We start from the raw sequence: 23,339 nt of genomic DNA, 5'->3' as shown, positions 1-23,339 counted from the left end.
TTCTATTGCTTTAATCTATTGATGGATTCTATTGATGGATTCTATTGGTGGATTCTATTGATGGATTCTATTGATGGATTCTATTGGTGGATTCTATTGCTGGATTCTATTGGTGGATTCTATTGATGGATTCTATTGCTTTATTCTATTGGTGGATTCTATTGATGGATTCTATTGCTTTATTCTATTGGTGGATTCTATTGATGGATTCTATTGGTGGATTCTATTTATGGATTATATTGCTGGATTCTATTGGTGGATTCTATTGGTGGATTCTATTGCTGGATTCTATTGCTGGATTCTATTGGTGGATTCTATTGCTGGATTCTATTGCTGGATTCTATTGGTGGATTCTATTGGTGGATTCTATTGGTGGATTCTATTGCTGGATTCTATTGGTGGATTCTATTGATGGATTATATTACTGGATTCTATTGATGGATAATATTGGTGGATTCTATTGATGGATAATATTGGTGGATTCTATTGATGGATAATATTGTTGGATCACATTGATGAATCCTGTGGTGGTGGATTTCTCACCAGATTTAGCAGTGTTTAGAAATCGGAAGCCAAGAAAAGTCTGATATTACGGGAGAGTGGCGTCCTCGGAGTTACAGACATTAATCCATATCGGATGTAGGATTTGAATACGACAACCATTATTATATTATCCATTCCCAGAACTTCCAGATAAGGATGACATTTCCTATCTCCAGACAACATGTCTGATGTTCTTCCCATGGAGAGGATGACACAGAGGTGGTGACACTAGAACGATGTGAGGAGGGAGATAACATTCACATATTATCTGAGCCAGAGGCCAATGAAGCAGAAAATCTGATATACAGAGATATTCCCACCACAGACACCGCAGAATAAATAAATGGCGGCTCGGGATGATTCCGCTGGCAATTAGAACATCTTTCAGCTGTGATTGGCACGTTGCATACAATGCCACCATTGTCACACCGGAATATAACCGGAAGCCTCATATTCATGTCGTGTTATCATAAACCATGAAATTCTACTCTGAGGATCACATGGGCGATCAACCTGACCGTCCTTCCATCATGTCACATTAGGACACATTGGAGATGACTGACCCATAACATAGAACTGAGGAGAAGGAAGACGCAGAGCTGACATGGAGGACCATCCTTCCATCATGTCACATAGGACACCATAGTGATGACTGACCCATGACATAGAACTAAGGAGAAGACGCAGAGCTGACATGGAGGACCATCCTTCCATCATGTCACATAGGACACCATGGTGATGACTGACCCATGACATAGAACTGAGGAGAAGATGCAGAGCTGACATGGAGGACCATCCTTCCATCATGTCACATAGGACACCATGGTGATGACTGACCCATGACATAGAACTGAGGAGAAGATGCAGAGCTGACATGGAGGACCATCCTTCCATCATGTCACATAGGACACCATGGTGATGACTGACCCATGACATAGAACTGAGGAGAAGATGCAGAGCTGACATGGAGGACCATCCTTCCATCATGTCACATAGGACACCATGGTGATGACTGACCCATGACATAGAACTGAGGAGAAGATGCAGAGCTGACATGGAGGACCATCCTTCCATCATGTCACATAGGACACCATGGTGATGACTGACCCATGACATAGAACTGAGGAGAAGGAAGACGCAGAGCTGACATGGAGGACCATCCTTCCATCATGTAACATAGGACACCATAGTGATGACTGACCCATGACATAGAACTATGGAGAAGACGCAGAGCTGACATGGAGGACCATCCTTCCATCATGTAACATAGGACACCATAGTGATGACTGACCCATGACAAAGAACTGAGGAGAAGATGCAGAGCTGACATGGAGGACCATCCTTCCATCATGTCACATAGGACACCATGGTGATGACTGACCCATGACATAGAACTGAGGAGAAGGAAGACGCAGAGCTGACATGGAGGACCATCCTTCCATCATGTCACATAGGACACCATAGTGATGACTGACCCATGACATAGAACTATGGAGAAGACGCAGAGCTGACATGGAGGACCATCCTTCCATCATGTCACATAGGACACCATGGTGATGACTGACCCATGACATAGAACTGAGGAGAAGACGCAGAGCTGACATGGAGGACCATCCTTCCATCATGTCACATAGGACACCATGGTGATGACTGACCCATGACATAGAACTGAGGAGAAGGAAGACGCAGAGCTGACATGGAGGACCATCCTTCCATCATGTCACATAGGACACCATGGTGATGACTGACCCATGACATAGAACTGAGGAGAACACGCAGAGCTGACATGGAGGACCATCCTTCCATCACGTCACATAGGACACCATGGTGATGACTGACCCATGACATAGAACTATGGAGAAGACGCAGAGCTGACATGGAGGACCATCCTTCCATCATGTCACATAGGACACCATGGTGATGACTGACCCATGACATAGAACTGAGGAGAAGGAAGACGCAGAGCTGACATGGAGGACCATCCTTCCATCATGTCACATAGGACACCATGGTGATGACTGACCCATGACATAGAACTGAGGAGAACACGCAGAGCTGACATGGAGGACCATCCTTCCATCACGTCACATAGGACACCATGGTGATGACTGACCCATGACATAGAACTGAGGAGAAGATGCAGAGCTGATATGGAGGACCATCCTTCCATCATGTCACATAGGACACCATGGTGATGACTGACCCATGACATAGAACTGAGGAGAAGGAAGATGCAGAGCTGACATGGAGGACCATCCTTCCATCATGTCACATAGGACACCATGGTGATGACTGACCCATGACATAGAACTGAGGAGAAGGAAGATGCAGAGCTGACATGGAGGACCATCCTTCCATCATGTCACATAGGACACCATAGTGATGACTGACCCATGACATAGAACTGAGGAGAAGGAAGACGCAGCGTTGGCATATCGGAAGGTTGTTAAGCCCCTGTTCTTCCCTTCCTTTGACTGGTCTCAGGTTGAGACATTTCTTTGTTCCAGAAGAATGGATAGAATTGTTGGTGGTTGGCTGGTCTGTCTGCAGTAGACAATTGTTAGGATGTGGATTCTTGGTGCGCTTTTTCTGAACATGTAATATCCACGAGTCTCCTCCCGCCTGACCCATCCATTCACATAATAAATCGTCTGCCAAACCGGCTCATAAAACTTTCATGACACCAAGACTGAGAATTGTGAATTATTTAGTATCAGTGATTCAGCCAGGACCGGCGGCATTGTGTCCAGGCCAGACATGGAAGATCTCCGCTCACCTTCTGCTGACCTTCACTCCTGACCCCATGGTCACCTGACCTTGTCTGCTTATCGCAATCATGTGACACAGGCGGGGCATGGGAAGGGTCCTATTCTATGGAAATAACACAGAATCCAAAGTCTGTACAAGGACCTCAGTCTCACTTCATTTGCTGCATGCTTCTTCCAGGTCTGTGAATTGAATATTGTAAATGGGGGATGGGGGCAGTCAACATGACAAAGTTTATGGTTACTACACATTTCTCTACACCCCTCCCCCATACCTTCCAGTCCTTAGATGTGTCTATACCCCTCCCCCCATACCTTCCAGTCCTTAGATGTATCTACACCCCTCCCCCCATACCTTCCAGTCCTTAGATGTCTACACCCCTCCCCCCATACCTTCCAGTCCTTAGATGTCTACACCCCCCCATACCTTCCAGTCCTTAGATGTATCTACACCCCTCCCCCCATACCTTCCAGTCCTTAGATGTCTACACCCCTCCCCCCATACCTTCCAGTCCTTAGATGTCTACACCCCCCCATACCTTCCAGTCCTTAGATGTCTACACCCCTCCCCCCATACCTTCCAGTCCTTAGATGTCTACACCCTCCCCCATACCTTCCAGTCCTTAGATGTCTACACCCCCCCCATACCTTCCAGTCCTTAGATGTCTACACCCTCCCCCATACCTTCCAGTCCTTAGATGTCTACACCCCCCCCCCATACCTTCCAGTCCTTAGATGTCTACACCCCCCCCCATACCTTCCAGTCCTTAGATGTATCTACACCCCTCCCCCCATACCTTCCAGTCCTTAGATGTCTACACCCCTCCCCCCATACCTTCCAGTCCTTAGATGTCTACACCCCCCCCATACCTTCCAGTCCTTAGATGTCTACACCCCTCCCCCCATACCTTCCAGTCCTTAGATGTCTACACCCTCCCCCATACCTTCCAGTCCTTAGATGTCTACACCCCCCCCATACCTTCCAGTCCTTAGATGTCTACACCCTCCCCCATACCTTCCAGTCCTTAGATGTCTACACCCCCCCCCCATACCTTCCAGTCCTTAGATGTCTACACCCCCCCCCATACCTTCCAGTCCTTAGATGTCTATACCCCTCCCCCATACCTTCCAGTCCTTAGATGTGTCTACACCCCTCCCCCATACCTTCCAGTCCTTAGATGTATCTACACACCTCCCCCCATACCTTCCAGTCCTTAGATGTATCTACACCCCTCCCCCCATACCTTCCAGTCCTTAGATGTATCTACACCCCTCCCCCCATACCTTCCAGTCTTTAGATGTCTACACCCCTCCCCCATACCTTCCAGTCTTTAGATGTATCTACACCCTCCCCCCCATACCTTCCAGTCCTTAGATGTATCTACACCCTCCCCCCCATACCTTCCAGTCCTTAGATGTATCTACACCCTCCCCCCCATACCTTCCAGTCCTTAGATGTCTACACCCCTCCCCCCATACCTTCCAATCCTTAGATGTGTCTACACCCCTCCCCCATACCTTCCAGTCCTTAGATGTATCTACACCCCTCCCTCCCCCATACCTTCCAGTCCTTAGATGTATCTACACCCTCCCCCCATACCTTCCAATCCTTAGATGTGTCTACACCCCTCCCCCATACCTTCCAATCCTTAGATGTATCTACACCCCTCCCCCCATACCTTCCAGTCCTTAGATGTATCTACACCCTCCCCCATACCTTCCAATCCTTAGATGTATCTACACCCCTCCCCCCATACCTTCCAGTCCTTAGATGTATCTACACCCCTCCCCCATACCTTCCAATCCTTAGATGTGTCTACACCCCTCCCCCATACCTTCCAATCCTTAGATGTATCTACACCCCTCCCCCATACCTTCCAGTCCTTAGATGTCTACACCCCCCCCATGCCTTCCAGTCCTTAGATGTATCTACACCCCTCCCCCCATACCTTCCAATCCTTAGATGTATCTACACCCCTCCCTCCCCCATACCTTCCAGTCCTTAGATGTCTACACCCCCCCATGCCTTCCAGTCCTTAGATGTATCTACACCCCTCCCCCCATACCTTCCATTCCTTAGATGTATCTACACCCCTCCCCCCATACCTTCCAGTCCTTAGATGTATCTACACCCTCCCCATACCTTCCAGTCCTTAGATGTATCTACACCCCTCCCCCCATACCTTCCAATCCTTAGATGTATCTACACCCCTCCCCCATACCTTCCAATCCTTAGATGTATTTACACCCCTCCCCCCATACCTTCCAATCCTTAGATGTATCTACACCCCTCCCCCATACCTTCCAATCCTTAGATGTATCTACACCCTCCCCCCATACCTTCCAATCCTTAGATGTGTCTACACCCCTCCCCCCATACCTTCCAGTCCTTAGATGTATCTACACCCCTCCCCCATACCTTCCAATCCTTAGATGTATCTACACCCCTCCCCCCATACCTTCCAATCCTTAGATGTGTCTACACCCCTCCCCCATACCTTCCAGTCCTTAGATGTATCTACACACCTCCCCCCATACCTTCCAGTCCTTAGATGTATCTACACCCCTCCCCCCATACCTTCCAGTCCTTAGATGTATCTACACCCCTCCCCCCATACCTTCCAGTCTTTAGATGTCTACACCCCTCCCCCATACCTTCCAGTCTTTAGATGTATCTACACCCTCCCCCCCATACCTTCCAGTCCTTAGATGTATCTACACCCTCCCCCCCATACCTTCCAGTCCTTAGATGTCTACACCCCTCCCCCCATACCTTCCAATCCTTAGATGTGTCTACACCCCTCCCCCCATACCTTCCAGTCCTTAGATGTATCTACACCCCTCCCCCATACCTTCCAATCCTTAGATGTATCTACACCCCTCCCCCCATACCTTCCAATCCTTAGATGTGTCTACACCCCTCCCCCATACCTTCCAGTCCTTAGATGTATCTACACACCTCCCCCCATACCTTCCAGTCCTTAGATGTATCTACACCCCTCCCCCCATACCTTCCAGTCCTTAGATGTATCTACACCCCTCCCCCCATACCTTCCAGTCTTTAGATGTCTACACCCCTCCCCCATACCTTCCAGTCTTTAGATGTATCTACACCCTCCCCCCCATACCTTCCAGTCTTTAGATGTATCTACACCCTCCCCCCCATACCTTCCAGTCCTTAGATGTATCTACACCCTCCCCCCCATACCTTCCAGTCCTTAGATGTATCTACACCCTCCCCCCCATACCTTCCAGTCCTTAGATGTCTACACCCCTCCCCCCATACCTTCCAATCCTTAGATGTGTCTACACCCCTCCCCCATACCTTCCAGTCCTTAGATGTATCTACACCCCTCCCTCCCCCATACCTTCCAGTCCTTAGATGTATCTACACCCTCCCCCCATACCTTCCAATCCTTAGATGTGTCTACACCCCTCCCCCATACCTTCCAATCCTTAGATGTATCTACACCCCTCCCCCCATACCTTCCAGTCCTTAGATGTATCTACACCCTCCCCCATACCTTCCAATCCTTAGATGTATCTACACCCCTCCCCCCATACCTTCCAGTCCTTAGATGTATCTACACCCCTCCCCCATACCTTCCAATCCTTAGATGTGTCTACACCCCTCCCCCATACCTTCCAATCCTTAGATGTATCTACACCCCTCCCCCATACCTTCCAGTCCTTAGATGTCTACACCCCCCCCATGCCTTCCAGTCCTTAGATGTATCTACACCCCTCCCCCCATACCTTCCAATCCTTAGATGTATCTACACCCCTCCCTCCCCCATACCTTCCAGTCCTTAGATGTCTACACCCCCCCATGCCTTCCAGTCCTTAGATGTATCTACACCCCTCCCCCCATACCTTCCATTCCTTAGATGTATCTACACCCCTCCCCCCATACCTTCCAGTCCTTAGATGTATCTACACCCTCCCCATACCTTCCAATCCTTAGATGTATCTACACCCCTCCCTCCCCCATACCTTCCAGTCCTTAGATGTCTACACCCCCCCATGCCTTCCAGTCCTTAGATGTATCTACACCCCTCCCCCCATACCTTCCATTCCTTAGATGTATCTACACCCCTCCCCCCATACCTTCCAATCCTTAGATGTATCTACACCCCTCCCCCATACCTTCCAATCCTTAGATGTATTTACACCCCTCCCCCCATACCTTCCAATCCTTAGATGTATCTACACCCCTCCCCCATACCTTCCAATCCTTAGATGTATCTACACCCTCCCCCCATACCTTCCAATCCTTAGATGTGTCTACACCCCTCCCCCATACCTTCCAATCCTTAGATGTATTTACACCCCTCCCCCCATACCTTCCAATCCTTAGATGTATCTACACCCCTCCCCCATACCTTCCAATCCTTAGATGTATCTACACCCTCCCCCCATACCTTCCAATCCTTAGATGTGTCTACACCCCTCCCCCATACCTTCCAATCCTTAGATGTGTCTACACCCCTCCCCCCATACCTTCCAATCCTTAGATGTATCTACACCCTCCCCCCCATACCTTCCAGTCCTTAGATGTATCTACACCCCTCCCTCCCCCATACCTTCCAGTCCTTAGATGTCTACACCCCCCCATGCCTTCCAGTCCTTAGATGTATCTACACCCCTCCCCCCATACCTTCCAATCCTTAGATGTATCTACACCCCTCCCCCATACCTTCCAGTCCTTAGATGTATCTACACCCCTCCCCCCATACCTTCCAGTCCTTAGATGTATCTACACCCTCCCCATACCTTCCAGTCCTTAGATCTGTCTACACCCCTCCCCCCCCATACCTTCCAGTCCTTAGATGTCTACACCCCTCCCCCCATACCTTCCAGTCCTTAGATGTCTACACCCCCCCCATGCCTTCCAGTCCTTAGATGTCTACACCCCCCCCCATACCTTCCAGTCCTTAGATGTCTATACCCCTCCCCCATACCTTCCAGTCCTTAGATGTGTCTACACCCCTCCCCCCATACCTTCCAGTCCTTAGATGTGTCTACACCCCTCCCCCCATACCTTCCAATCCTTAGATCTGTCTACACCCCTCCCCCCCATACCTTCCAGTCCTTAGATGTCTACACCCCTCCCCCCATACCTTCCAGTCCTTAGATGTCTATACCCCTCCCCCATACCTTCCAGTCCTTAGATGTATCTACACCCTCCCCCCCATACCTTCCAGTCCTTAGATGTATCTACACCCCTCCCCCCATACCTTCCAGTCCTTAGATGTATCTACACCCTCCCCCCCATACCTTCCAGTCCTTAGATGTGTCTACACCCCTCCCCCATACCTCCCAGTCCTTAGATGTATCTACACCCCTCCCCCCATACCTCCCAGTCCTTAGATGTATCTACACCCCTCCCTCCCCCATACCTTCCAGTCCTTAGATGTCTACACCCCCCATACCTTCCAGTCCTTAGATGTATCTACACCCTCCCCCCATACCTTCCAATCCTTAGATGTGTCTACACCCCTCCCCCATACCTTCCAATCCTTATATGTATCTACACCCCTCCCCCCATACCTTCCAGTCCTTAGATGTATCTACACCCCTCCCCCATACCTTCCAATCCTTAGATGTGTCTACACCCCTCCCCCATACCTTCCAATCCTTAGATGTATCTACACCCCTCCCCCATACCTTCCCGTCCTTAGATGTCTACACCCCCCCCATGCCTTCCAGTCCTTAGATGTATCTACACCCCTCCCCCCATACCTTCCAATCCTTAGATGTATCTACACCCCTCCCTCCCCCATACCTTCCAGTCCTTAGATGTCTACACCCCCCCCATGCCTTCCAGTCCTTAGATGTATCTACACCCCTCCCCCCATACCTTCCATTCCTTAGATGTATCTACACCCCTCCCCCCATACCTTCCAGTCCTTAGATGTATCTACACCCTCCCCATACCTTCCAGTCCTTAGATGTATCTACACCCCTCCCCCCATACCTTCCAATCCTTAGATGTATCTACACCCCTCCCCCCATACCTTCCAATCCTTAGATGTATTTACACCCCTCCCCCCATACCTTCCAATCCTTAGATGTATCTACACCCCTCCCCCATACCTTCCAATCCTTAGATGTATCTACACCCTCCCCCCATACCTTCCAATCCTTAGATGTGTCTACACCCCTCCCCCCATACCTTCCAGTCCTTAGATGTATCTACACCCCTCCCCCATACCTTCCAATCCTTAGATGTATCTACACCCCTCCCCCCATACCTTCCAATCCTTAGATGTGTCTACACCCCTCCCCCATACCTTCCAGTCCTTAGATGTATCTACACCCCTCCCTCCCCCATACCTTCCAGTCCTTAGATGTCTACACCCCCCCCCCATACCTTCCAATCCTTAGATGTATCTACACCCCTCCCCCATACCTTCCAATCCTTAGATGTATCTACACCCCTCCCCCATACCTTCCAGTCCTTAGATGTATCTACACCCCTCCCCCCATACCTTCCAGTCCTTAGATGTCTACACCCCCCCATGCCTTCCAGTCCTTAGATGTATCTACACCCCTCCCCCCATACCTTCCAATCCTTAGATGTATCTACACCCCTCCCCCATACCTTCCAGTCCTTAGATGTATCTACACCCCTCCCTCCCCCCATACCTTCCAGTCCTTAGATGTATCTACACCCCTCCCTCCCCCATACCTTCCAGTCCTTAGATGTCTACACCCCTCCCCCCATACCTTCCAGTCCTTAGATGTATCTACACCCCCCCATGCCTTCCAGTCCTTAGATGTATCTACACCCCTCCCCCATACCTTCCAGTCCTTAGATGTATCTACACCCTCCCCATACCTTCCAGTTCTTAGATGTCTACACCCCTCCCCCCATACCTTCCAGTCCTTGGATGTCTCTTTACCCCTCCCCCCCATACCTTTCTACTATTTCTTTTTCAGCCTTTCTTCACCTGGTGATCCTGCCAGTAACACACTTCCTGACCTGGGGTGACAACGCTCAGCCTGTGTACTATATAGAGGATACGTGTTGTCACCTTAGGACCTCTCCTCACCCACCATTAATTGCTGTGATTGGTGGAAGTTGCCGCCCAATGAGGACACATATGAAGTTGGAGGTGATTTCCCAAATCCCACTATCCATCTGAGACAGACTTTTTTGGAGGGGGCTGCAGGGTGGCCTCTTGTCCACTAACTATGGGCCCTGGCTTTTAAGGGAACACTACTCTTTGTGAGGTGTATATCTGGGGGACCATTGGAGTGATGTTACTTTGTATTCAAGTCCATGTCTCTCTTAGACACACAGACTCTGCGACTCTAAGCCCGACATCCAATTCCAGAAAGGACTGCTCCACACTGAGGGACTCATAGCAGATGTTCATCCCATCAGCTCAGGCCACCCATCTTTCACCCATTATTATTTGTGCTGATTAACTCACCTATTGTCTGCTAGCAAATTATTGTGGGGATGTTGAATGTATGATAATGTGTAGTGTACTTTGTGAGCTCGGTGCCGGCCAGTCTGACCTGGAATGAGATCAGATTAATTACAACATTGTCCAGGTGGCTAATTGTTTAATTAACGTAATGTTTCTAGTACATGTTGGTTGTTGTATAGCTATGGTAATTATATTCCTGTGTGCAGTTTATAATAGTGGGGTAATATGATCCGGAGGGGGATGTTCTCGGGGGTATAAATTATGTGTCTGAGTTTCAATAAAAGTCTTCCTTTTGGATATTACCTCACATCATATCTGTGTAGGATGTTTGGGGTAAAAATGGCTGGTATTATCGCTCAATTTGCTTGGAACAGTTTGGAGGGAAGAAGGTGTTGGTTGGCGTATGGAAGCACCTAGTTGGGGTGCCCAAGCGGTTCCGTCACACCATCGTTGTTTGTATCAGGGGGACTCCAGGCGGCCAGGAGATCCTCTGTGTATTTTCATTGGTAACCTGAGAGATGTCAAAGTTTCTGCGTCTGATAAAAACTTCCAGCAATTCGGGCTGAGATCTCTCTTCTGTCTCTTGGCCTTTTCAGCGTCCATGTCTGGCGAGCTGCTCTTTGAAGGCGACTTTCACAGTGATGTTATTTTCCGGCAGGGAGTTTGGATGCGGCGGAGCGTTGACTGATGAGCCCCTTTTATATCCTCAGCGCTGCCAATTATCCGGCAGGATGTGGAGGGCGCGTGATGTCAGGCTGCGATTGTTCACCAGAGAAGAGGTCAGAGATTGTCTACCTGGCCCCGGCTTTGTTCTTCCTACTTTGAATCTTCTGTCTTTGGTCCATCAGACTGTCACCAGAAGACAATGGGAAAACGATTGTCTGGCCACCTCCAAAGTTTACCATTGGTCAGCCTGAGATTGCCTGAAACTTCTAATTACTTTGCAGTAATAACGGGGAAGATGAATGGATGGCGAGATGGAAGGATTTGTTCTTTCAGTCCTTCTATATGTCCTGCTGGTCTCTGGCGGCTGCCGGAAGGCGACATGCTGAGATCACAGCGGCAGAGAGGCCCGAAGGGAAGAACAATGAAGGGGAACGCAGCAAGACACATAAATCTCATTTCTTGGAGAGGATCGCACCTCTTCCAATGTGTGCCGCTTAACACATGCTAATGGCTATTGAATAACCGAGTGAGCAGTCATTACCCAACTCAGCCCATCCACAGGGATCTGCCAGTAATTGGAAGATGCTGGTTGGCCTGGATGTGCTGAAAAGAGTCGGGAATTAGAGAGCCTGGTGCAGGATAGAACTATTGTCAATAATTTATCATTGTGCTGCTACAGCCTCTTATCTAAGTGATAGAAGAAGAGAAAGCGAGTACGAGAAGCTTCCCACCAACCGAGCGTTATCCATCAAACACCGCAACCCAGCCACTGAGTGCCAGAGAGAGGGCTGGGGGAACATGGAGGACTATGGAGCAGAGTGCCAGAGAGAGGGCTGGGGGAACATGGAGGACTATGGAGGAGAGTGCCAGAGAGAGGGCTGGGGGAACATGGAGGAGAGTGCCAGAGAGAGGGCTGGGGGAACATGGAGGAGAGTGGCAGAGAGAGTGCTGGGGGAACAGGGAGGACTATGGAGGAGAGTGCCAGAGAGAGGGCTGGGGTGCATGGAGGAATATGGAGGAGAGTGCCAGAGAGAGGGCTGGGGAACATGGAGGAATATGGAGGAGAGTGCCAGAGAGAGGGCTGGGGGAACATGGAGGACAATGGAGGAGAGTGCCAGAGAGAGGGCTGGGGGAACATGGAGGAGAGTGCCAGAGAGAGGGCTGGGGGAACATGGAGGAGAGTGGCAGAGAGAGTGCTGGGGGAACAGGGAGGACTATGGAGGAGAGTGCCAGAGAGAGGGCTGGGGTGCATGGAGGAATATGGAGGAGAGTGCCAGAGAGAGGGCTGGGGAACATGGAGGAATATGGAGGAGAGTGCCAGAGAGAGGGCTGGGGGATATGGAGGACAAAGGAGGAGAGTGCCAGAGAGAGGGCTGGGGGAACATGGAGGACAATGGAGGATAGTGCCAGAGACAGGGCTTGGGAACATGGAGGAATATGGAGGAGAGTGCCAGAGAGAGGGCTGGGGGAACAGGGAGGAATATGGAGGAGAGTGCCAGAGAGAGGGCTGGGGGAACATGGAGGACTATGGAGGAGAGTGCCAGAGAGAGGGCTTGGGAACATGGAGGAATATGGAGGAGAGTGCCAGAGAGAGGGCTGGGGAACATGGAGGAATATGGAGGAGAGTGCCAGAGAGAGGGCTGGGGGAACATGGAGGAATATAAAGGAGAGTGCCAGAGAGAGGGCTGGGGGAACATGGAGGACTATGGAGGAGAGTGCCAGAGAGAGGGCTGGGGGGATATGGAGGACAATGGAGGAGAGTGCCAGAGAGAGGGCTGGGGGAACATGGAGGAATATGGAGGAGAGTGCCAGAGAGAGGGCTGGGGGGACATGGAGGACTATGGAGGAGAGTGCCAGAGAGAGGACTGGGGGAACATGGAGGACTATGGAGGAGAGTGCCAGAGAGAGGGCTGGGGGAACATGGAGGACAATGGAGGAGAGTGCCAGAGAGAGGGCTGGGGGAACATGGAGGAGAGTGCCAGAGAGAGGGCTGGGGGAACATGGAGGAGAGTGCCAGAGAGAGGGTTGGGGGAACATGGAGGAGAGTGCCAGAGAGAGTGCTGGGGGAACAGGGAGGACTATGGAGGAGAGTGCCAGAGAGAGGGCTGGGGTGCATGGAGGAATATGGAGGAGAGTGCCAGAGAGAGGGCTGGGGAACATGGAGGAATATGGAGGAGAGTGCCAGAGAGAGGGCTGGGGGATATGGAGGACAAAGGAGGAGAGTGCCAGAGAGAGGGCTGGGGGAACATGGAGGACAATGGAGGATAGTGCCAGAGACAGGGCTTGGGAACATGGAGGAATATGGAGGAGAGTGCCAGAGAGAGGGCTGGGGGAACAGGGAGGAATATGGAGGAGAGTGCCAGAGAGAGGGCTGGGGGAACATGGAGGACTATGGAGGAGAGTGCCAGAGAGAGGGCTTGGGAACATGGAGGAATATGGAGGAGAGTGCCAGAGAGAGGGCTGGGGAACATGGAGGAATATGGAGGAGAGTGCCAGAGAGAGGGCTGGGGGAACATGGAGGAATATAAAGGAGAGTGCCAGAGAGAGGGTTGGGGGAACATGGAGGAATATGGAGGAGAGTGCCAGAGAGAGGGCTGGGGGAACATGGAGGACTATGGAGGAGAGTGCCAGAGAGAGGGCTAGGGGAACATGGAGGACTATGGAGGAGAGGTTGCCAGAGAGAGGGCTGGGTGAACATGGAGGACTATGGAGGAGAGTGCCAGAGAGAGGGCTGGGGGGACATGGAGGACTATGGAGGAGAGTGCCAGAGAGAGGACTGGGGGAACATGGAGGACTATGGAGGAGAGTGCCAGAGAGAGGGCTGGGGGAACATGGAGGACAATGGAGGAGAGTGCCAGAGAGAGGGCTGGGGGAACATGGAGGAGAGTGCCAGAGAGAGGGCTGGGGGAACATGGAGGAGAGTGCCAGAGAGAGTGCTGGGGGAACAGGGAGGACTATGGAGGAGAGTGCCAGAGAGAGGGCTGGGGTGCATGGAGGAATATGGAGGAGAGTGCCAGAGAGAGGGCTGGGGAACATGGAGGAATATGGAGGAGAGTGCCAGAGAGAGGGCTGGGGGATATGGAGGACAAAGGAGGAGAGTGCCAGAGAGAGGGCTGGGGGAACATGGAGGACAATGGAGGATAGTGCCAGAGACAGGGCTTGGGAACATGGAGGAATATGGAGGAGAGTGCCAGAGAGAGGGCTGGGGGAACATGGAGGAATATGGAGGAGAGTGCCAGAGAGAGGGCTGGGGAACATGGAGGAATATGGAGGAGAGTGCCAGAGAGAGGGCTGGGGGATATGGAGGACAAAGGAGGAGAGTGCCAGAGAGAGGGCTTGGGAACATGGAGGAATATGGAGGAGAGTGCCAGAGAGAGGGCTGGGGGAACATGGAGGACTATGGAGGAGAGTGCCAGAGAGAGGGCTTGGGAACATGGAGGAATATGGAGGAGAGTGCCAGAGAGAGGGCTGGGGAACATGGAGGAATATGGAGGAGAGTGCCAGAGAGAGGGCTGGGGGAACATGGAGGAATATAAAGGAGAGTGCCAGAGAGAGGGTTGGGGGAACATGGAGGAATATGGAGGAGAGTGCCAGAGAGAGGGCTGGGGGAACATGGAGGACTATGGAGGAGAGTGCCAGAGAGAGGGCTGGGGGAACATGGAGGACTATGGAGGAGAGTGCCAGAGAGAGGGCTGGGGGAACATGGAGGACAATGGAGGAGAGTGCCAGAGAGAGGGCTGGGGGAACATGGAGGAGAGTGCCAGAGAGAGGGCTGGGGGAACATGGAGGAGAGTGCCAGAGAGAGTGCTGGGGGAACAGGGAGGACTATGGAGGAGAGTGCCAGAGAGAGGGCTGGGGGGATATGGAGGACAAAGGAGAGTGCCAGAGAGAGGGCTGGGGGAACATGAAGGACTATGGAGGAGAGTGCCAGAGAGAGGGCTGGGGGAACATGGAGGAATATGGAGGAGAGTGCCAGAGAGAGGGCTGGGGGGATATGGAGGACAATGGAGGAGAGTGTCAGAGAGAGGGCTGGGGAACATGGAGGAATATGGAGGAGAGTGCCAGAGAGAAGGCTGGGGGAACATGGAGGACTATGGAGGAGAGTGCCAGAGAGAGTGCTGGGGGGACATGGAGGACTATGGAGGAGAGTGCCAGAGAGAGGGCTGGGGAACATGGAGGACTATGGAGGAGAGTGCCAGAGAGAGGGCTGTGGGAATATGGAGGAGTATTATATATAAACTGATGTGGGATGTCTGGGTTTATTATATATAAACTGATGTGGGATGTCCGGGTGTATTATATATAAACTGATGTGGGATGTCCGGGTGTATTATATATAAACTGATGTGGGATGTCCGGGTGTATTATATATAAACTGATGTGGGATGTCCGGGTGTGTTATATATAAACTGATGTGGGATGTCCGGGTGTATTATATATAAACTGATGTGGGATGTCCGGGTGTATTATATATAAACTGATGTGGGATGTCCGGGTGTATTATATATAAACTGATGTGGGATGTCCGGGTGTATTATATATAAACTGATGTGGGATGTCCGGGTGTATTATATATAAACTGATGTGGAATGTCCGGGTGTATTATATATAAACTGATGTGGGATGTCCGGGTGTATTATATATAAACTGATGTGGAATGTCCGGGTGTATTATATATAAACTGATGTGGGATGTCCGGGTGTATTATATATAAACTGATGTGGGATGTCCGGGTGTATTATATATAAACTGATGTGGGATGTCCGGGTGTATTATATATAAACTGATGTGGGATGTCCGGGTGTATTATATATAAACTGATGTGGGATGTCCGGGTGTATTATATATAGCGTCCCAAAAAATAGTGCTAAAATCTTGTGAGCCACAAATGGGTTAATGTCTCCAATGTGAATCAATGAACCTAATTCAGCTGCACACACTAACCACGTTCCATACCGTGTATATGCCAAAATAAAAGAAATATATGTGCATGTGCTAAAGGCTATAAATACGTGAACAAAGAATATAATAAATCTATACAATATTGAAAATTACAAACAGTGTCAAACGCCTGTGAAGAAAGTGACTAAAATCCACAATTGAATATATGAATAAATGGTAACATGCAAAAAAAAAAAATGTGAGAGAGAAAAGAAAAAATCCTTTAAATAATTAACAAAAATATATAAGTGCTACTTGATAAATAAAGTGTCCGAAACCAATTCATACAAATGAATATATCTCAGTCCAAGCCATTCACAAGAGTATATAAATCAAAGTGCACAATAGTGTCCAAACAAATAGCAGGCATTCCTCATGCTTGTATTTATGAAAAAGTGCTAAATATTCCTCATGCTCTTCTTAAGAGATGTGCACGTTATGGCATGCTGCAGTGCTCTCCAGTGACCCCCAATGGATAATGCGCTCACCTTAGAGCGGGTGACACAGTGGCTAAACACGCATTAGAGCCACTCCAGGGCTCATACAGGGTCTGCTGGTGATGATCTGTACCACGCTCAAATGGTGACATATATGAAAGAAAGGAGACTCATAGCATAATACCGCCAGGAATTTATTTGAAAAGCCATAAAAACAATCCCTCCAGGAGGGTACTCACAATGCTTGGGTGCGTCAGTGCACCATCCTATCCAAAGTATGCAACCGCACATCTCTTAAGAAGAGCATGAGGAATATTTAGCACTTTTTCATAAATACAAGCATGAGGAATGCCTGCTATTTGTTTGGACACTATTGTGCACTTTGATTTATATACTCTTGTGAATGGTTTGGACTGAGATATATTCATTTGTATGAATTGGTTTCGGACACTTTATTTATCAAGTAGCACTTATATATTTTTGTTAATTATTTAAAGGATTTTTTTCTTTTCTCTCTCACATTTTTTTTTTTGCATGTTACCATTTATTCATATATTCAATTGTGGATTTTAGTCACTTTCTTCACAGGCGTTTGACACTGTTTGTAATTTTCAATATTGTATAGATTTATTATATTCTTTGTTCACGTATTTATAGCCTTTAGCGCATGCACATATATTTCTTTTATTTTATTATATATAGCGTGATGGGGGATGTCTGGGTATATTGATCATTAGAAGACGTTGGTCCGGTATTGATCGGGAATATTGATCATTAGAAGACGTTGGTCCGGTATTGATCGGGAATATTGATCATTAGAAGACGTTGGTCCGGTATTGATCGGGAATATTGATCATTAGAAGACGTTGGTCCGGTATTGGTTGGGTTAGTTGTGATGGGCGTGACCTTCTAGTGACATCATTGTGTATATCATGGTGGGAGATGCTGACTGCGCCCACCAATCAGATCACTGAGATTTATAGAGAATCATCACATTGGTGGACTCCTCCTCGCCAAGTGGTTTCATTTATTTATAAATACATTTATATCTCTGTCTGTCAGAATTATCATTGTGTGCAAAGAAAGATTCCTCTGCAGAGATCTGAAATTACCATAAAAAGTTATAATATACAGAGATACAATATACAGAGAGATACAATATACAGAGAGACAATATACAGAGAGACAATATACAGAGAGATACAATATACAGAGAGATACAATATACAGAGATACAATATACAGAGAGATACAATATACAGAGAGACAATATACAGAGATATACAATATACAGAGAGATACAATATACAGAGAGATACAATATACAGAGATATACAATATACAGAGAGATACAATATACAGAGAGATACAATATACAGAGATATACAATATACAGAGAGATACAATATACAGAGATACAATATACAGAGAGATACAATATACAGAGAGATACAATATACAGAGATACAATATACAGAGAGATACAATATACAGAGATATACAATATACAGAGATATACAATATACAGAGAGATACAATATACAGAGATACAATATACAGAGATATACAATATACAGAGATACAATATACAGAGATACAATATACAGAGAGATACAATATACAGAGATACAATATACAGAGATACAATATACAGAGATATACAATATACAGAGAGATACAATATACAGAGATACAATATACAGAGATACAATATACAGAGAGATACAATATACAGAGATATACAATATACAGAGAGATACAATATACAGAGATACAATATACAGAGATACAATATACAGAAGAACACAATAGAGAGAAGGATAGTGACCCGGTAGTCGGTGACATTATACACACGGACACGTATTATGTCTTAGTAGCACAGTATACAGAAAATATAGATTGGCAGACTATGGAAGAGGAGGTGGAATATGAGGGTCTTATCTAATAGAGGGGGAGGAGGGGGATGGTGTGTTATAGACCAGCAGCAGGCATGTGTGGAGGGAGATACACACTGGAGTGTGAGGACTGAAAGATGCAGATATGTGAGAAGTTCAGTGAGAGTTAGCCACCATCCCATAGACCATTGTCCTATAGGTCATCATTTCATCAGCCATCGTCCCATAGGGGATCATGCTATGGACCAGCATCGATAGGCCATCATCCAGTAGATCATAATTTCATAGGCTGTCATGCCATGGACCATCATCCCTTATCATCCCACATCATCCCATAGACCATCATCCCACATCATCCCATAGACCATCATCCCATATCATCCCATAGACCATCATCCCTTATCATCCCACATCATCCCACAGACCATCATCCCACATCATCCCATATCATCCCATAGACCATCAACCCACATCATCCCATATCATCCCATAGACCATCATCCCATATCATCCCATAGACCATCATCCCATATCATCCCATAGACCATCATCCCATATCATCCCATAGACCATCATCCCACATCATCTCATAGACCATCATCCCATATCATCCCATATCATCCCATAGACCATCATCCCATATCATCCCATATCATCCCATAGACCATCATCCCATATCATCCCATATCATCCCATAGACCATCATCCCACATCATCCCATAGACCATTGTGACAGACTCACCCAGGACAGAGGCTATTGGAGGGGACTGAACGCAAGCCTCTTGCCCACCGATTATGGGCCCTAGCATTTGGGGGAATGGTGCTCTCTGTGAGCTGTATGCCTCTCAAGCGGAGTGTGGGACATTCCGTGACAACCATCATCCCATATCATCCCACATCATCCCATAGACCATCATCCCATATCATCCCATAGACCATCAACCCACATCATCCCATAGACCATCATCCCATATCATCCCATAGACCATCATCCCATATCATCCCATAGACCATCATCCCATATCATCCCATATCACCCCATAGACCATCATCCCACATCATCCCATAGACCATCATCCCATATTATCCAATATCATCCCATAGACCATCATCCCATATCATCCTGTTGACCATCATCCCATGTCATCCAATAGTACTATGGAGCCTGTGCAGAGCTGATCAGAAGTTGCCATTAGTCTTCCGCCTATTATGAAATGACTGCAGCTCAGAAGGTGGCCCATGTATGGTGGATTCGGTGAGGGCATGGGCAGGGGGTATTGTACAATCCAGCAGAAGACAGAAGCTCACCCCAATAGTTGTCTAGGATAAAGCATCTTGGGGATTAGGAGCCTTATATACCAACCTGTTCTTAGAAATAAAAATAGCTCCTCAGTCTCCAATCAGAAGCAGAGCTGCTCTACAAGTCAATGTGATTGGTGGCTGGAGAGGATCCTGCAGTTTGTCGGCGGAATACATTGGTACTTATGACCCTTCATGTTGGAGCGTTAGAAGGTTAGAGTGCCGGGATTTGGGGATGTAGCACACACCTTGAGATCTGGATACAATTCACACCATCACATATCCAATTTTTGGGGATTTGATATGAGTTGTAGATAGGGGCCCGTGTGTCACACACTATACAATTCAGCTGTGACATTAGAAGCCTCATACATTGGGATATCATTGTGTGATGTCAGATTGTACGGTGTGTGGGTGAGGTTTGATAGGATTGTTCAGTCTTCCTTCTCTCGCCCTCTGTATATGAAGAGGACTTGTCTCCGGCCTTCTTCCTGAAGCTTCTCTCCACCCTTACCTGGATTCTCACCCTTCTTAGCTGGGAAGGAGCGCTCCCCCGATTATTTCCCGGAGACGGCCTGTGCCGGGAATCATGGCGGGGAGTGAAGCAGGGCAGGTCAGGGGGGTAATTCCATTTTAGGTCACATCTCATGTGAGATCAGATAAAATGCAGGAATGACCAGCCGTAAACGAATGACTCGCAGGATTAGGGTGATCCATTTATTGATTAACCGTTATTTTATTCCTTTGCTGCTCTCAGGTTCAGAAACACTTTGCAAATCATCATCTGCCGCTCAGGATGGAGCCCTTTATAAAATATGTAGAGGAGGAAAGGTGCCAAGAGCTGGACTGCTGGGACTGGAATCCGGGGTGGGGTGGGGGGGGGGGGGGGGGTAGAAAATAGACACAAATCCTATAAAGTCATGAGATGCTCTACTGAGACATCTGTGATCTCCCTCGTCATCAGGAGAACGCCAGACCACCAATCATCCTACTGCTGGGATTACTTCTAAGATTCAATATCTTTTTTAGGACAGGTTCTCTTTATGTTCTTTGATGGGACTTTCCTGATTCTCCTGAGTCCCCCAATCAGCCTCCATCCTCTCTACATCCCCCATGACTTTCCATTAGAGGCTGCAGACTCTCCTCCTGTCTGTAGAGGACCAGAGAATGGTGGAGGCCGTACATAGGAGGGGCAGTTCTGGGTGGGGCAGATTCTGAATACACAAACATATACAGACGTGTGACAGATAACTCATGGGCGTGTCTTGTGCCTGCAGGAAATGGGAGGGGGCAATCCGCCCCAGAAGAACTGGAAAGGAATCGCCATTGCGCTGTTGGTCATTCTCATCGTCTGCTCCCTCATTACGTTGTCGGTCATCTTACTAACTCCAGGTGGGTCTGACCTTCCCTTCTTTTCAGTCTGTCCGGGCAGAGAATGTGTGGTGGTGCCCTATATTTACTTTATTATGATCAGAACTTAAACCCTCTCATTGTCAGTTATGTGTTTCTTGTGTCTGGAAATATTCCACTAATTAACGCAATCTTATATACAGCCAGCAGGGGGAGCTCTGGTATTCTTTTTGCACATTCAAATATTTTAGCTGTGCTGAAAAACATTTACAGGAGTCAGAGAAGTGACCCCACCCCATTTACAGCAAGGACCCCACCCACTCAGAGCAAAGACCCCACCCACTCAGAGCAGTGACTCCACTCCATTCACAGTAAGGCCCCCACCCACTTACAACAAAGACCCCACCCACACAGAGCAGTGACCCCACCCCATTGAGAGCAAGGACACCACCCACTCAGAACAGTGACTCCACCCCATTCACAATAAGGACCCCACCCACTCAGATCAGTGACTCCACCCCATTTACAGTAAGGACCCCACCCTCTCATAGCAGTGACTCCACCCCATTCACAGCAAGGACCACACCCACTCAAAGCAGTGACTCCATTCCATTCACAGCAAGGACCCCACCCTCTGAAAGCAGTGACTCCACCCCATTCACAGCAAGGATCCCACCCACTCAGAGCAGTGACTCCACCCCATTCACAGTAAGAACCCCACCCACTCAGAGCAGTGACTCCACCCCTTTCACAGTAAGGACCCCACCCACTCAGAGCAATGGCCTTACCCACACATAGGAAACACTAAGTCATCAGCACAGTGACCCCACCCACTCAAAGCAGTGATCCCACCCACTCACAGCAAGGACCCCACCCACTCACAGCAGTGCCCCCACCCCATTGACAGAAAGGACCCCACCTTCTCAGAGCAGTGACTCCACCCCATTCACAGTAAGGACCCCACCCACTCTGAGCAGTGACTCCACCCCATTTACAGCAAGGACCCCACCCTCTCAGAGCAGTGACTCCACCCCATTCACAGTAAGGACCCCACCCACTCAGAGCAATGGCCTCACCCACTCATAGGAAACACTAAGTCATCAGCACAGTGACCCCACCCACTCAAAGCAGTGATCCCACCCACTCACAGCAAGGACCCCACCCACTCAGAGCAGTGCCCCCACCCCATTGAGAGCAAGGACCCTACCTTCTCAGAGCAGTGACTCCACCCCATTCACAGCAAGGACCCCACCCACTCAGAGCAGTGACCCCACCCCATTGAGAGCAAGGACCCCACCCACTCAGAGCAGTGACTCAACCCTTATTCACAGCAAGGCTCCCAGCAAGGACCCCACCCACTGACTCCACCCCATTCACAGCAAGGACCCCACCCACTCAGAGCAGTGGCCTTACCCACTCATAGGAAACACTAAGTCATCAGATCAGTGACCCCACCCACCCAGAGCAGTGACCCCACCTACTCACAGCAGTGACTCACATCATGACACACTAAATCATCAGAGCAGTTGCTCCATCCACTCACAGCAAAGACCCCACCCACTCACAGCAGGGACTCCACCCTGATCGGCAGCTCAATTAGAAGGTTTTGGTCAGACAAATGGCGATGCAAATCAAGCTTTGGCTGCTGTGCTCTTTAGCTAACCTCTAGCACTCTGGGATTCCTTTGTCATGTATTAGCATTCCTATTTGTTGTTTAATGAAGACTGCAGATATAATCAATATAAATCAGTTAAGAACTTCAAACTGCAGCAATTCTTCAATATAAACCATCCACGGGTAGTTCACAGTGCAAAACTACATAAAACTGCCCAGAAATAGCCGTCTACCAAAAGACCGATGAGAGCTTTTCGTCAGAAAATGCGACCGTGTGTATGCTCCATCGGACTTTTGCTGGCTGAATTCCAGCCAGAAAAAGATTGAGAGCATGTTCTTAATTTTTCGGTCAGAAAAAGTTCCTATCCGAAAATGCGATCGTCTGTAGCA

At 48.7% G+C, this 23,339-nt stretch overlaps 1 protein-coding gene across 1 annotated transcript in view; it reads left to right on the top strand.

Moving 5' to 3' along the window:
* DPP10 (dipeptidyl peptidase like 10) overlaps positions 1 to 23,339 on the top strand; it is a 286,712-nt gene that overhangs the window by 40,711 nt on the left and 222,662 nt on the right. Inside the window, exon 2 of the mRNA XM_073634583.1 lies at positions 21,263 to 21,377. Within this exon, the coding sequence (XP_073490684.1) occupies positions 21,263 to 21,377 (115 nt within the window). The remainder of the gene's footprint in view (positions 1 to 21,262; positions 21,378 to 23,339) is intronic.

Source organism: Aquarana catesbeiana, linkage group LG06, assembly GCF_042186555.1.
Source record: "Aquarana catesbeiana isolate 2022-GZ linkage group LG06, ASM4218655v1, whole genome shotgun sequence".
In the NCBI taxonomy this organism is placed as follows: domain Eukaryota; kingdom Metazoa; phylum Chordata; class Amphibia; order Anura; family Ranidae; genus Aquarana; species Aquarana catesbeiana.
This window is presented reverse-complemented; position numbering and strand designations above follow the sequence as displayed.